We start from the raw sequence: 16,257 nt of genomic DNA, 5'->3' as shown, positions 1-16,257 counted from the left end.
ATCAGCTAGCTAGCTTTGTTTCTGACTGACACCGTCCCAGAGCTTGGGGAGGTGTGTCTTTGACCAGCAACCTCCCCTCTCTCCCCCCTAATACCGCACCTTCTCTCTCCCCCCTAATACCGCACCTTCTCTCTCCCCCGGTAAAACAGCACCTCTCCCTCCACCGTAATACTGCACCCCCTCTCTTCCACCTAATATTGCACCCCTCTCTCTTCCCCGTAATACTGCACCCCCTCTCTTCCCACTAATACAGCACCCCCCTCTCTCCCCCCTGAATCTGCACTCCCCTCTCTCCCCCGTAATACTGTAACCCCCTCTCTTCCCCCTATTACTGCACCGCCTCTCTCCCCCTAATTCTGCACCCCCCTCTCTCCCCCTAATTCTGCACCCCCCTCTCTCCCCCTAATTCTGCACCCCCCTCTCTTCCTCCTAATACTGCAACCCCGTCTCTTCCCCCCCTCTTCCCCCTGCATTTCTCTCCCTCCCTGCCTCTCTTTCTCTCCTCTCTCCCCCCTCCCTCCCTGTCCCTCCTCTCTCTCTATGCCTCCCTCTCCCCCCTCCCTATCCCTCCCCCCTCCCTCTCTATGCCTCCCTATCCCCTCCCCCTCCCTCACTCTCCCCCCTCTCCTCCCTCCCTCTCCCTCCCTATCCCCTCCTTTCTCTCTATGCCTCCCTCTCCCCCCTCCCTCTCTCCCCCTCCCCCTTCCCTCTCCCCCTCCCTCTCCCTCCCTATCCCCCCCTCCCTCTCTATGCCTCCCTCTCCCCCCTCCATATGTCTCCCTTTCCCTCCCTATCCCCCCCTCCCTCTCCCTCCCCCTCCCTCTCTATGCCTCCCTATCCCCTCCCCCTCCCTCCCTCTCCCCCTCTCCTCCCTCCCTCTCCCTCCCTATCCCCTCCTTTCTCTCTATGCCTCCCTCTCCCTCCCTCCCTGTCCCCCCTCCCTCCCTATCCCCCCTCCCTCTCTATGCCTCCCTCTCCCCCCTCCCTCTCCCTCCCTCTCTCCCCTCCCTATGTCTCCCCCTCCCCCTTCCCTCCCTCTCCCCTTCTCCTCCCTCCCTCTCCCTCCCTATCCCCTCCTTTCTCTCTATGCCTCCCTCTCCCTCCCTCCCTGTCCCCCCTCCCTCCCTCCCTATCCCCCCTCCCTCTCTATGCCTCCCTCTCCCCCCTCCCTCTCTCCCCCTCTCTCCCCTCCCTATGTCTCCCTCTCCCCCTCCCTCCCTCCCTCTCCCTCCCTCTCCCTCCCTATCCCCCCCACCCTCTCTATGCCTCCATCTCCCTCCCTACCCCCCCTCCTCCCTATCCCCCCTCCCTCCCTATCCCTATCCCCCCTCCCTCCCTCTCCCTCTCCCTCCCTACCCCCCCCTCCCTACCCCCCCCCTCCCTCCCTCTCCCCCCTCCCTCTCCCTATGTCTCCCTCTCCCTCCCTATCCCCCCTCCCTCCCTCCCTCTCCTCCCTCCCTCTCCCCCCTCCCTATGTCTCCCTCTCCCTCCCTATCCCCTTCCCTCCCTACCCCACCCTCTCCCTCCCTATCCCCCCCCTCTCCCTCTCCCCCCTCCCTCCCTCTCCTCCCTCCCTCTCCCCCCTCCCTATGTCTCCCTCTCCCTGCCAGTCCATTGTGTAGGACAGAAAGAGCAGGGTGCAGGAATGCAGAGGGAGATTGAGTGGTTCAGGGTGTCATAACTTCACAGGGAACAGAGAGAGAGAGCGAGAGAGAAAGAGAGAGAGAGAGAGAGAGAGAGAGAGAGAGAGAGAGAGAGAGAGAGAGAGAGAGAGAGAGAAAGACAGAGAAACAGAGAGAGACAGAGAGTGTGTGTCTTAATTGAGTTTTCCCCTATCCAAACCACACACAATCTGTCACTGTGACCTGTACAGACAAAGCAGTCTGCTGTGCGGTAAGATTCATTCTCTCTGGTTTACATATGAATATCCCCTTGGAGTCTCTCCCTCTACTAATGCAGCCCAGTAAACTAGTATTACTACCATTCACAATCTATGTCTCTCTCTCTCTGTCTCTCTCTCTCGCCCTCTCTTTCTCGTTCTCTCTCTTTATCTTGCTCCCTATGCATCTCTCTCTCCCCTCAGCTCCCATCTATCCTTCGTTCATTTGATCAAAGTTATAAATAACCAGCAGATAGTTGAATGTGTTCAGGCTCTTTACAGAAATGCCTGTGATGTACCTTGCGGTTTTAGACTGTGTTCTTAATTAAGAGTCCATGTTTTGTGTGTGTGTGTGTGCGTGTGCGTGTGCGTGTGCGTGTGTGTGTGTGTGTGTGTCTGTTCCAGAAAGAGCTGGTTGTTGGTGCAGAAAGTATTCCGTTTGTGAGAGGAAAGGACAAAGGCAAGTTGGGAATGCAGAGTTGTGAGAGGAAGGCTTATCCTAACCGGCAGTCTGGATTTCCTGCCCTCTGTTGCATCAACCCTGGTCAGTTAGTGCCAAAGCTGGTACGCACACACACACACACACACACACACACACACACACACACACACACACACACACACACACACACACACACACACACACACACACACACACACACACACACACACACACACACACACACACACACACACACACACGCACGCAGAGACACACACACAATGCCACCCGCCCCACACACACACATCACCTTTCCTCAAGAGAGATGACAATGATTCACCCATTTGCATTCGTCAGTCCTGCTCTCATTGTTCACTCAGTTGAAGGACTTTTCTCCATGTCACAGATTTAGTTCAATGGCAGGGTCTCTTTTCAACAATAGGCCGGACGTTAAAGAGCTGTACGAGGGCCTCCTGAGTGGCGCAGTGGTCTAAGGCACTGCATTGCAGTGCTAGCTGTGCCACTAGACATTCTGGGTTTGAGTACAGGCTCTGTCGGCAGGGATGTCCTTGTCCCATCGCGCACTAGCGACTCCTGTGGCGGGCGGGGTGCAGTGCACGCTGACACGGTCGCCAGGTGTTGGTGCGGCTGGCTTCCGGGTTAAGTGGGCATTGTGTCAAGAAGCAGTGCGGCTTGGTTGTGTTATGTTTAAGGGGGACGCACGGCTCTCGACTTTCGCCTTTCCCGAGGCTGTACGGCAGTTGCTGCGATGAGACAAGCCTGTAACTACCAATTTGATACTACGAAAAAGGGGTCAAAAAATGTTGAAGAGCTCTAAGGTGAACATTTTAGGACATCCGAGGTGTGTTGATTGACTCAAGCTAGGGTGAGGCATAAGGTTTGAGGCTGTCCTAAAAATGTACACTGTAGACATGACTGGCTAGTTTCTCCTAGTCCTAGTTTCCAAGCTGACTTATCCCAGGGTCTGTCCGGTCTCCATAGTAACTGGGAATGGAATGTTGGGCCAGCGGTTGGCAGGAGAATGAGAATACCTTGGGGTTCTCTGAGAATACTCTCACTGCTCGTAGCTGATCTATAAATCCACTTACACACACGGACTGGTCAAGGAGGACTTTAAATAATGTTTTTGTGCCAGTGTGTTTCCCAACATATAGTCATACTCAGTATTTTGTGTGTGTATATAAAATCAGAGGAGCTTTATTTCATGAACCTGTAAAACATCCCTGTGTTTAAAAAGGGGATACAGCGTATTCGATACTGCAGAATATAGTACATCTTAATGTATATGACTGGTATACAGCTATGTTTCTAAACAACTAACTGACAACTAGACAGAGTAATAGTAAAGAACATGTTAGGCCAAACTGATTCTCTCTCTCTCTGTGTCTCTGTGTGTGTCTCTGTGTGTGTCTCTGTGTGTGTGTCTCTGTGTGTGTGTGTGTGTGTGTGTGTGTCTCTCTGTGTGTGTGTGTGTGTGTGTGTGTGTGTGTGTGTGTGTGTGTGTGTGTGTGTGTGTGTGTGTGTGTGTGTGTGTGTGTGTGTGTGTGTGTGTGTGTGTGTGTGTGTGTGTGTGTGTGTGTGTGTGTGTGTGTGTGTGTGGTGTTAGTTGGAATACCAGCCGTGGTGGTAAATTCCCCAGTAGACTCACACTGTGCTGGTGGTTAAATTATTCTGTTTCACTCTGAGACACACACACACAGAGACACACACACACAGAGACACACACACACACACAGAGACACACACACACACACACATACAGTGCCTTCAGAAAGTATTCATACCCCTTGACTTATTCCACAGTTTTGTTGTTACAGCCTGAATTCAAAATGGATTCTCACCCATCTACACACAATACCCGAAAATTACAAGGTTTTTGCACATTTATTGAAAATGGAATAGAGAAATATCAGAAGTATTCAAACGCCTGAGTTCATATTTTGTAGAAGCACCTTTGGCAGGGATTACACCTGTGAGTCTTTCTGGGTAAGTCTCGAAGTGCAGCGAGTCTTTCTGGGTAAGTCTCGAAGAGCTGCGAGTCTTTCTGGGTAAGTCTCGAAGAGCAGCGAGTCTTTCTGGGTAAGTCTCTAAGAGCTGCGAGTCTTTCTGGGTAAGTCTCTAAGAATTCTGCACACCTGAATTTTACGATATTTGCACATTATTATTTTAAAAATTCTTCAAGCTCTGTCAAGTTGGTTGTTGATCATTGCTAGACAACCATTTTCAAGTCTTGCTTTAGATTTTCAAGCCAATGTAAGTCTAAACTGTAACTAGGCAACTCAGGAACATTCAATGTTGTCTTTTAAGCAACTCCAGTGTATATTTGGCCTTGTGTTTTAGGTTATTGTTCTGCTGACAGGTGAATCTCCCAGTGTCTGGTGGAAAGCAAACTGAACCAGGTCTTCTAGGATTTTGCCAGTGCTTAGCTCTCTTCCGTTTATTTTCATCCTAAAAAACTCTGTAGTACTTGCCGATGACAAGCATACCCATAATATGATGTAGCCACCACCATGCTTGAAAATATGAAGAGTGGTACTCAGTGATGTTTTGGATTTGCCCCAAAAATCAGTTTTCTCAGATCACAGCCATTCAACTCTTTAGCAGTTTCAAAGTCACCATTGGCCTCGTGGTGAAATCCCTGAGCAGTTTAATCTCAGTCATTTAGCAGACGCTGTTACTCAGAGCAACTAGGCTTAAATGTCTTGCTCAAGGGCACATAGACAGATTTTTTTGCCTGGTCGTCTTGGAGATTTGAACAAGCAACCTTTCGGTTACTGGGCAAACGCTCTTAACCGCTAGGCTACCTGCCGCCCGGTTTCTTTCCTCTCCAGCAACTGAGTTAGGAAGGACGCCTGTAGCTTTGTAGTGACTGGGTGTATTGACACCATCCAAAGTGTATTTAATAACTTCACTATGCTCAAAGATATATTCAATGTCTGCTTTTATTATTGTTTTACCCATCTACCGATAGGTGCCCTTCTTTGCGAGACATTGGAAAACCTCCCTGATCTTTCTGGTTGAATCTGTGTTTGAAATTCACTGCTCGACTGAGGGACCTTACAGATGTGTGGGGTACAGAGGTGAGTTAGTCATTCAAAACTCATGTTGAACACTATTATTGCACACAAAGTGAGTCCATGCAACTTGTTATGTGACTTGTTAAAAACTTCTTCAGGATTGGTGGGTCCCCTGAGGGACGGTTGAGCTAACGTAGGCTAATGCGATTAGCATGAGGTTGTAAGTAACAAGAACATTTCCCAGGACATAGACATATCTGATATTGTCAGAAAGCTTAATAATTAACAAATTCTTGTTAATTATCTGTCCAATTTACTGTAGCTATTACAGTGAAATAATACCATGCTATTGTTTGAGGAGAGTGCACAGTTTTTAACACGAAAACTTATTGATGAACAAATTAGGCACATTTGGGTAGTCTTGATACAACATTTTCAACAGAAATGCAGTGGTTCATTGGATCAGTCTAAAACATTGCACATACACTGCTGCCATCTAGTGGTCAAAATCTAGGCTGGGCTGGAATAATACATTATGGCCTTTCTCTTGCATTTCAAAGATGATGGCACAAAAAAATACAAAAGAACGGTTGTTTTTTTCTTTGTATTACCTTTTACCAGATTTATTGTTCTATTTTCATACAATCCTTTCACATTTCCACAAACTTCAACGTGTTTCCTTTCAAATGGTACCAAGAATATACATATCCTTGCTTCAGGGCCTGAGCTATAGGAAGTTAGATTTGGGTCATTTTAGAAGAAGAAAAAAATACTCCTGAACTTGTTTATGTTTGCCAAAAACAAAGGAGTTGAATACTTATTGACTCATAGGAATTTCAGCTTTTCATTTTTTATTAATTTGTAAACATTTCTAAAAACACAATTCCACTTTGACATTATGGGGTTTTGTGTTTGACACAAACATCTAATGTAATCCATTTTAAATTCAGGCTGTAACACAACAACATGTGGAATAAGTCTGGAGCTCGTGGCTCCCTCATACACACTGAGCTCTCTTATGTTAAATCACAGCAGTTTGGGGCAGTAGAAAGTTAATGTTTTCGTGTCATGTTGCCATGGAGATGTTTAAACATCTCAATCTGTTCTGCATGACTAAACTAAAGTCTGATTCATGGTTACCACACCCTAACACACACACACACACACACACACACACACACACACACACACACACACACACACACACACACACACACACACACACACACACACACACACACACACACACACACACACACACACACACACACACACACACACACACACACACACACACACACACACACACACACACACACACACACACACACACACACACACACACACACACACACACACACACACACACACACACACACACACCCTAACACACACACACACACACACACACACACACACACACACACACACACACACACACACACACACACCCTAACACACACACACACACACACACACACACACACACACACACACACACACACACACACACACACACACACACACACACACACACACACACCCTAACACACACACACACACACACACACACACACACACACACACACACACACACACACACACACACACACACACACACACACACACACACACACACCCTAACACACACACACACACACACACACACACACACACACACACACACCCTAACACACACACACACACACACACACACACACACACACACACACACACACACACACACACACACACACACACACACACACCCTAACACACACACACACACACACACACACACACACACACACACACACACACACACACACACACACACACACACACAGGGATATAACACATTGACACTGTACATTTCTTCAATACAAACACACACTTACAGACACCGACATTACAGACACCGCCTGCCAGACTAGATACAAGAGACACCACCTACTATATATATCAGTACACCCTACTCTATATATATCAGTACACCCTACTATATATCAGTACACCCTACTCTATATATATCAGTACACCCTACTCTATATATATCAGTACACCCTACTATATATCAGTACACCCTACTATATATATATCAGTACACCCTACTATATATCAGTACACGCTACTATATATCATTACAGCCTACTATATATCAGTACACCCTACTATTTTTATCATTACAGTCAACTACACTAGACACAACAGGCCTAAGCTGAGACCAAGTTGGTGGGATTCCAAAAGAAGCCCAGACTATCAGTTGTTGGTGGGATTCCAAAAGAAGCCCAGACTATCAGTTGTTGGGGGGATTCCAAAAGAAGCCCAGACTATCAGTTGTTGGGGGGATTCCAAAAGAAGCCCAGACTATCAGTTGTTGGTGGGATTCCAAAAGAAGCCCAGACTATCAGTTGTTGGTGGGATTCCAAAAGAAGCCCAGACTATCAGTTGTTGGTGGGATTCCAAAAGAAGCCCAGACTATCAGTTGTTGGGGGGATTCCAAAAGAAGCCCAGACTATCAGTTGTTGGTGGGATTCCAAAAGAAGCCCAGACTATCAGTTGTTGGTGGGATTCCAAAAGAAGCCCAGACTATCAGTTGTTGGTGGGATTCCAAAAGAAGCCCAGACTATCAGTTGTTGGGGGGATTCCAAAAGAAGCCCAGACTATCAGTTGTTGGTGGGATTCCAAAAGAAGCCCAGACTATCAGTTGTTGGGGGGATTCCAAAAGAAGCCCAGACTATCAGTTGTTGGTGGGATTCCAAAAGAAGCCCAGACTATCAGTTGTTGGTGGGATTCCAAAAGAAGCCCAGACTATCAGTTGTTGGTGGGATTCCAAAAGAAGCCCAGACCATCAGTTTTCCATGATGGGTTTCTCAAGGGGATTCCCGAAAGGAGCCCCATGTTTACTGTATGTTATGACTCATCTACAACTCCCATCCAACATGCAGTTAATCTATGTAGTATGGCTGCGTCTCAAATGGCACTCTATTCCCTATAGGCTCAGGTCAAAAGTAGTGCACTAAATGGCACTCTATTCCCTATAGGCTCAGGTCAAAAGTAGTGCACTAAATGGCACTCTATTCCCTATAGGCTCAGGTCAAAAGTAGTGCACTAAATGGCATTTAGCAGACACTTTTACCCAAAGAGACTTACAGTCATGCGTGGATAGCGTCTTGTATGAGTGGCTTCGGTGATGCATCCTATGACTGATCTGGAACGTCATTCCAACAGTTAATCCTGGTGTAGTGAACGATATCCTTATCTGATCTGTGAAATCATTAAAAAGCCAGAGCTTCCTCCTGCGGCCCGGACCCTAGGGCTGCATGGGCCTGGTTAGACGTAGTGCTCGAACAAAGGGAATGTAGATGACACCTCATAGCTCACATAAACTATATCACATAAACAGTGCTTAGTGAAAACGTCTACACACTCCTTTGCACCGTTTTCACATTTTGATACGTTAAAATGACATTAGAAAATCGATTCAAGTAGATTTTTGTCTGTACAGCTGTGCACAACCTACTCCAACATTTACAAAGTGAATGAAAAAATGTAGAATCTTTTCCAAATGTATTTATTTTTTTAACTAAAAATGAAGATGAGCTGATTGTGTATGTCTTCACCCCCAGAGTTCATATGTGGTGGAAGGATCTTTGACAGCCATTACAGCTATGCAACACTTTGAATTAAGATTCTACCAACTGTGCAGAGCTTTCTTTCTTTCTCTCTTTCTTCCTGTCTTTAAGCCATTGCATTGCATAAGACGCGATTAAAACCAGGACGTGGTTGGTTCCAGGAATCGAAAGGGTTCCACAGGTTCCAACCTTTATGTTCTAGAATAGAATGATTAGAATCCCCTTGGACCAGTAATTAGGGTGGTATGTCAAAAAGTTAAATTATGAAGCTATCTGGTCCTGGACTCCTGACAGCTAATGACTGGGCCCCTGTCAAAGAGATGCCTGGTCCTGGACTCCTGACAGCTAATGACTGGGCCCTGTCAAAGAGATGCCTGGTCCTGGACTCCTGACAGCTAATGACTGGGCCCTGTCAAAGAGATGCCTGGTCCTGGACTCCTGACAGCTAATGACTGGGCCCCTGTCAAAGAGATGCCTGGTCCTGGACTCCTGACAGCTAATGACTGGGCCCTGTCAAAGAGATGCCTGGTCCTGGACTCCTGACAGCTAATGACTGGGCCCTGTCAAAGAGATGCCTGGTCCTGGACTCCTGACAGCTAATGGCTGGGCCCTGTCAAAGAGATGCCTGGTCCTGGACTCCTGACAGCTAATGGCTGGGCCCTGTCAAAGAGATGCCTGGTCCTGGACTCCTGACAGCTAATGACTGGGCCCTGTCAAAGAGATGCCTGGTCCTGGACTCCTGACAGCTAATGACTGGGCCCTGTCAAAGAGATGCCTGGTCCTGGACTCCTGACAGCTAATGACTGGGCCCTGTCAAAGAGATGCCTGGTCCTGGACTCCTGACAGCTAATGACTGGGCCCTGTCAAAGAGATGCCTGGTCCTGGACTCCTGACAGCTAATGACTGGGCCCTGTCTAAGAGATGCCTGGTCCTGGACTCCTGACAGCTAATGAATGGGCCCTGTCTAAGAGATGCCTGGTCCTGGACTCCTGACAGCTAATGACTGGGCCCTGTCAAAGAGATGCCTGGTCCTGGACTCCTGACAGCTAATGACTGGGCCCTGTCTAAGAGATGCCTGGTCCTGGACTCCTGACAGCTAATGACTGGGCCCTGTCAAAGAGATGCCTGGTCCTGGACTCCTGACAGCTAATGACTGGGCCCTGTCAAAGAGATGCCTGGTCCTGGACTCCTGACAGCTAATGACTGGGCCCTGTCTAAGAGATGCCTGGTCCTGGACTCCTGACAGCTAATGACTGGGCCCTGTCAAAGAGATGCCTGGTCCTGGACTCCTGACAGCTAATGACTGGGCCCTGTCAAAGAGATGCCTGGTCCTGGACTCCTGACAGCTAATGACTGGGCCCTGTCAAAGAGATGCCTGGTCCTGGACTCCTGACAGCTAATGACTGGGCCCTGTCAAAGAGATGCCTGGTCCTAGACTCCTGACAGCTAATGACTGGGCCCTGTCTAAGAGATGCCTGGTCCTAGACTCCTGACAGCTAATGCCTGGTCCTGGACTCCTGACAGCTAATGACTGGGCCCTGTCAAAGAGATGCCTGGTCCTAGACTCCTGACAGCTAATGACTGGGCCCTGTCTAAGAGATGCCTGGTCCTGGACTCCTGACAGCTAATGACTGGGCCCTGTCAAAGAGATGCCTGGTCCTGGACTCCTGACAGCTAATGACTGGGCCCTGTCAAAGAGATGCCTGGTCCTGGACTCCTGACAGCTAATGACTGGGCCCTGTCAAAGAGATGCCAGAGCAGACTGCTGAGACTGCAGGGGTAGGTCTATATGTCGGACTCTTCTTTGTTAGCTAACACTTTACTGCTTGACCTCCAGATGCTGCTTTTCAATGTTGCTACAGATTAAATCCATCTATTGAAGTGTTGCTGAGCTATTTTAGATATACGATACAAGATATATCACTGTTGTAGAATATCAGCCATTTAAATCCCTGAAGTAGTTCGTTTGTAAGTCCATCTGATTACTAAACACTCTCCCTAGCCTTTTCTCCTACTGTTCTCTCCTTCACCTCCCCCTAGCCTTTCTCCTCCTGTCCTCTCCTTCACCTCCCCCTAGCCTTCCCCTCCTGTCCTCTCCTTCACCTCCCTCTAGCCTTTCTCCTCCTGTCCTCTCCTTCACCTCCCCCTAGCCTTTCTCCTCCTGTCCTCCCCTTCACCTCCCCCTAGCCTTTCTCCTCCTGTCCTCTCCTTCACCTCCCCCTAGCCTTTCTCCTCCTGTCCTCTCCTTCACCTCCCCCTAGCCTTTCTCCTCCTGTCCTCCCCTTCACCTCCCCCTAGCCTTTCTCCTCCTGTCCTCTCCTTCACCTCCCTCTAGCCTTCCCCTCCTGTCCTCTCCTTCACCTCCCTCTAGCCTTTCTCCTCCTGTCCTCTCCTTCACATCTCCCATGCCTCTCCCCTCCTGTCCTCACTATCCCTCTCCAACCTCTTCTTTCCTCCTATCCCCTTCTCATCCCTTACTTGTAAATCCATGTTGATGCATTTACATTAAAGAAGAGGCCAAATAGAGCTAATGCTAATCCTATGGGCATTGATTAGGAAAAGAGGCTAGCTAACAGAGCTAGCTCTGAGGCAAATGCTAGTACTGTGGGGTTTGTAATGGGAGCAGAGGCTAACAGAGCTAGCTCGGAGGCTAATGCTAACAGCACTGTGGGAAGTGGGAGGGAGAGGCTAGCCCACAGAGGGAGGCACAGACAGCCAGCGCTGAGCATGGAGCTTCATTCACTCGTACACTGCTAAACACAGAATACTGCAGCCTACACACACAGGGAGAGAGAGAGAGAGAGAGAGAGAGAGAGAGAGAGAGAGAGAGAGAGAGAGAGAGAGAGAGAGAGAGAGAGAGAGAGAGAGAGAGAGAGAGAGAGAGAGAGAGAGAGAGAAACACCAAAGGGGGAAAAGAGAAGAGGCACGGTTCGCAATGTGAGTAAGAAAGAGTTTGTGTGTGTTGCTATGGAGAGAGGGAGAGGGAGAAAAACATTTTGTTAACATTAACGCTGGTGTGAGAGACAGTGGAGTGCTGGTGTGTGTGTTCCTGTCAGAGGCTGTGTGTGTGTGTGTGTGTGTGTGTGTGTGTGTGTGTGTGTGTGTGTGTGTGTGTGTGTGTGTGTGTGTGTGTGTGTGTGTGTGTGTGTGTGTGTGTGTGTGTGTGTGTGTGTGTGTGTGTGTGTGTGTGTGTGTGTGTGTGTGTGTGTACAGAGATGGGTCAGAGAGAGAGAGAGTTTAGGACATGATAGAATTACAGTAGACGGAGAGGACTGAGGTTGAAGTTACCTTCTGAATACCGTAGTGTGTGTGGATGTTTCCCAGCTGCTCTTCATGAGGTGCTGGATATTTTCTCCTCTTGTTGTGTATTTGATTCAGGCTTTACAGGGTGGGTCATGTTTGCTGGGGAATGTGAGTAGTACTCAGAACAGGGTCATGTTGGCTGGGGAATGTGGGTAGTACTCAGAACAGGGTCATGTTTGCTGGGGATTGTGGGTACTACTCAGAACAGGGTGGTGTTGGCTCAGGAAGTACTCACATTTTTCCCCATCCCTCTCTCCCTTTCTTTCTCCCTCTCTCTTTTACACATCCCTCTTTCTCTTTCTCTATTATATGTCTCTCTCTCTCGCTTACACACCCCATTTCTCTTTATCCCCCGCCTCTACAAAAGCTTTTTTTTATTTTTTTATCCTGATGTGAACCACATGTGATCACACACTGTACTGGTTCTCCTCCCCTGTGCTCCCTCGATCCACACGCACAAATAAAATAATGGAGGGAGAGAGAGAGAGACGGGGGAGAGGGTAAAAAGAGATAGAGGGGGTAAGAGAGAGAGAGAGAGAGAGAGAGAGAGAGAGAGAGAGAGAGAGAGAGAGAGAGAGAGAGAGAGAGAGAGAGAGAGAGAGAGAGAGAGAGAGAGAGAAGGCTGGACTGTGTGTGTGTGTGTGGGAATGTTCTTGTTTTAACTGTGAGCTGGAGCTTTCCATGCATTACCGTTCCACTGTGAATATCTCTGTGTCTGTCCTTGTCCCCTTCCTTTCTCTCCCTTTCCTCCCTCCCTCTTTATCTTTAACTCTGCATGGTTGGAAAAGAACTCGTAAGGAAGCGTTTCAATCTTACTCTACATCTGTAGTTAACGAAGCATGTGACAAACATTTGATTTGATTTCTGTCCTTTTTTTCTCTTTCTCTCCTTCCGTCTTTCTGACCCTGTCCCTTTGCTTATTATCGCAGGTGGTGACCCGGTGCTGTATAGAGAAATAGAGAGAACAAGAAAACGAAAGAAGGATGGTTGAAAGAGAAGTTCAGAGGAGCCAACTTGACCCCTGACCCCTCAGAAGAGGAAAGGAGAGGAAAAAAACAGAAAGAGAGAAGGACATAAAGACAGAGATCCCCCCTTAAACCCCTAAAGAGGACCTCGTGAGTAATGTCCCGCCGGAGCTCCGTGGGTGAGCTGGTGCCCAGGGACATCTCTGAGATCCTAGCCCGGGAAGGGAAGGCACAACGTAGCCAGAAGAAGACCGGAGGTTCCCTGGGTCAGACCTTCAGCTGGTTGAAAGGAAGCAAGAGAAAGAAGAATGTCACTAATGGACAGAACCGGACGGAGAGTGGGATCGGGACTAAAGAGGGAAACGGAACCAAACATGGACAACATCAGAACAACGATACCCTTAAAGGTAGGTCTGCATGGATTAAGTGAGTCTGCAATGTGAGATAAGTTTTCCTTGGAATGTGTAGCAGAGGTAAGCTGGACGTGGCTAGAGTGGCCTGTGATGTCTCTGAGACGAGACTGTGGCACATGAATGATGCCAGCCGAGTGGCACATGCATGATGCCAGCCGAGTGGCACATGCATGATGCCAGCCGAGTGGCACATGCATGATGCCAGCCGAGTGGCACATGCATGATGCCAGCCGAGTGGCACATGAATGATGCCAGCCGAGTGGCACATGCATGATGCCAGCCGAGTGGCACATTAATGATGCCAGCCGAGTGGCACATGAATGATGCCAGCCGAGAGTTTCTGCTTTTGACGGTAGGGATGTCGATAGACCACTGTCTCTAGGGTGGTAAATCAGGGATGAAGTATGAACCCCACACACACACACACACACACACCACACACACACACACATATACATACACTCACATATACACACACACACACACTCACATACACTCACATATACACACACACATACACACTCACATATACACACACACACACTCACATATACACACACACACTCACATACACTCACATATACACACACACATACTGTATACACACATATGTACATATACACAGTGGGTTAATCCTCTCTTCTGTTTGTTGATGCGTTTGCTTGGTCACGTCAGCGGCACAGAGATTACCCACAATCCCCCATTTCCTGTTTTTGCTCTACCTCTAAAGCTGCTTCTTTCTCTTCGCTTCTCTCATTGTGTGTGTGTGTGTGTGTGTGTGTGTGTGTGTGTGTGTGTGTGTGTGTGTGTGTGTGTGTGTGTGTGTGTGTGTGTGTGTGTGTGTGTGTGTGTGTGTGTGTGTGTGTGTGTGTGTGTGTGTGTGTGTGTGTCCGTCCTCCTGGCTAGCCAGAGTGTCCTGCTGCATCTGTTGATGCCTGGCTCTTTACTAACCAAACCAAGAGGGTTTCACATCTGTTGACGCCTGGCTCTTTACTAACCAAACCAAGAGGCTTTCACATCTGTTGATGCCTGGCTCTTTACTAACCAAACCAAGAGGCTTTCACATCTGTTGACGCCTGGCTCTTTACTAACCAAACCAAGAGGCTTTCACATCTGTTGACGCCTGGCTCTTTACTAACCAAACCAAGAGGCTTTCACATCTGTTGACGCCTGGCTCTTTACTAACCAAACCAAGAGTGTTTCACATCTGTTGACGCCTGGCTCTTTACTAACCAAACCAAGAGGCTTTCACATCTGTTGACGCCTGGCTCTTTACTAACCTAAACCAAGAGGGTTTCACATCTGTTGATGCATGGCTCTTTAATAACCAAAACCAAGAGGCTTTCACATCTGTTGATGCCTGGCTCTTCACTAACCAAACCAAGAGGGATTCACATCTGTTGACGCCTGGCTCTTTACTAACCAAACCAAGAGGCTTTCACATCTGTTGATGCCTGGCTCTTCACTAACCAAACCAAGAGGGTTTCACAGTGCAACACCACACCTCTCTGAGACGCTCCAGTTTACAAACGCTTCTGGTTTCAGTTATATAGTTGAGGTCAGTGTTTATAGAGAGGAGAGAGGTGGGCAGTGCATTTCCTCTGCTTTACCCACTGTCTCCTATACACCGTGGGGCAAAAAGGGATTGAGTGATTAAAGCTGTGTTTTTTTGTTTGTGTGTGTGTTTGTGTGTTTGTGTGTGTGTGTGGGTGAGGTTCATTTGATGCAGAGAACTCTACCATGGCTACGGAGAAAATGAACAAAGCAAAGAACCCTTGTGTGGATGGTGGGGGGGCTGTAGTCTATGAGTGGAGACAGACCACAGTCCTTCTGGTACAGATCTTTCACTGTAGTTTTCTATACGCTCAAGGGGTATGCTTGTCTGTCTGTCTGTCTGTCTGTCTGTCTGTCGCCTCTCTGCTTGTCTGTCTGTCTGTCTGTAGCGTCTCTGCCTTTCTTCCTACCTGCAGGTCTGTCTGTTTTTCTGTCTGTCGCCTCTCTGTCTGTCTGTCTGCTTGCCTGCCTGCCTGCCTGCCTGCCTGCCTGCCTGCCTGTCTGTCTGTCTGTCTGCCTGTCTGTCTGTCTGTCTGTCTGTCTGTCTGTCTGTCTGTCTGTCTGTCTGCCTGTCTGTCTGCCTGCCTGTCTGCTGGGAGGTCCAGCTATTATAACCAGTGGAAAATGAGGAGTGGTTAAGGACTCCCTCGGGAGTCTATATACACTAACTAAAACAGAACAACATTTCCCTATGTTGGGCTAGGAGGGCCATTAGAAGGTCCATATTAATGAGTAGAACTAGTTTTATGAGTAGTTTAAACATGGGTTTGTATTTATTTAGTATAGGCCATGGGAATGTTACCAAAAAAGCTCTGGGTGGTTTAGTATAGACTATGGGAATATATTTGTATTTTATATTTTATTTTTAATCCCAGCCCCGTCCCCGTCCCCGCACGAGGCCTTTTGTCGTTCTGGTAAGCCGTCATTGTTCTTAACTGACTTGCCAAAAGGTTATTACCAAAAGGCTCTGGGTGGATCACTCTGGGTGGGTCGTTCCACGTCATTTCAGGAAGCCATGACATCCATCA

General features: G+C 48.2%; 1 protein-coding gene across 2 annotated transcripts in view; it reads left to right on the top strand.

Moving 5' to 3' along the window:
* The first annotated feature begins 12,722 nt into the window (after nt 1–12,722).
* The window catches only part of nhsl3 (NHS like 3), a 72,054-nt gene continuing 68,519 nt past the window's right edge, over nt 12,723–16,257 (top strand). Inside the window, exons 1-2 of one of the 2 annotated variants that reach the window (XM_071369031.1) lie at nt 12,723–12,816; nt 13,227–13,669. In XM_071369031.1, coding sequence (XP_071225132.1) covers nt 13,420–13,669 — 250 coding nt within the window. In that variant the 5' untranslated portion in view covers nt 12,723–12,816; nt 13,227–13,419. Of the gene's footprint in view, nt 12,817–12,872; nt 13,091–13,226; nt 13,670–16,257 lie in introns of those variants that run through there. The other variant, XM_071369033.1, reaches the window with a different exon arrangement.

This window comes from Salvelinus alpinus, chromosome 26 (genome assembly GCF_045679555.1).
Source record: "Salvelinus alpinus chromosome 26, SLU_Salpinus.1, whole genome shotgun sequence".
NCBI lineage: Eukaryota > Metazoa > Chordata > Actinopteri > Salmoniformes > Salmonidae > Salvelinus > Salvelinus alpinus.
This window is presented reverse-complemented; position numbering and strand designations above follow the sequence as displayed.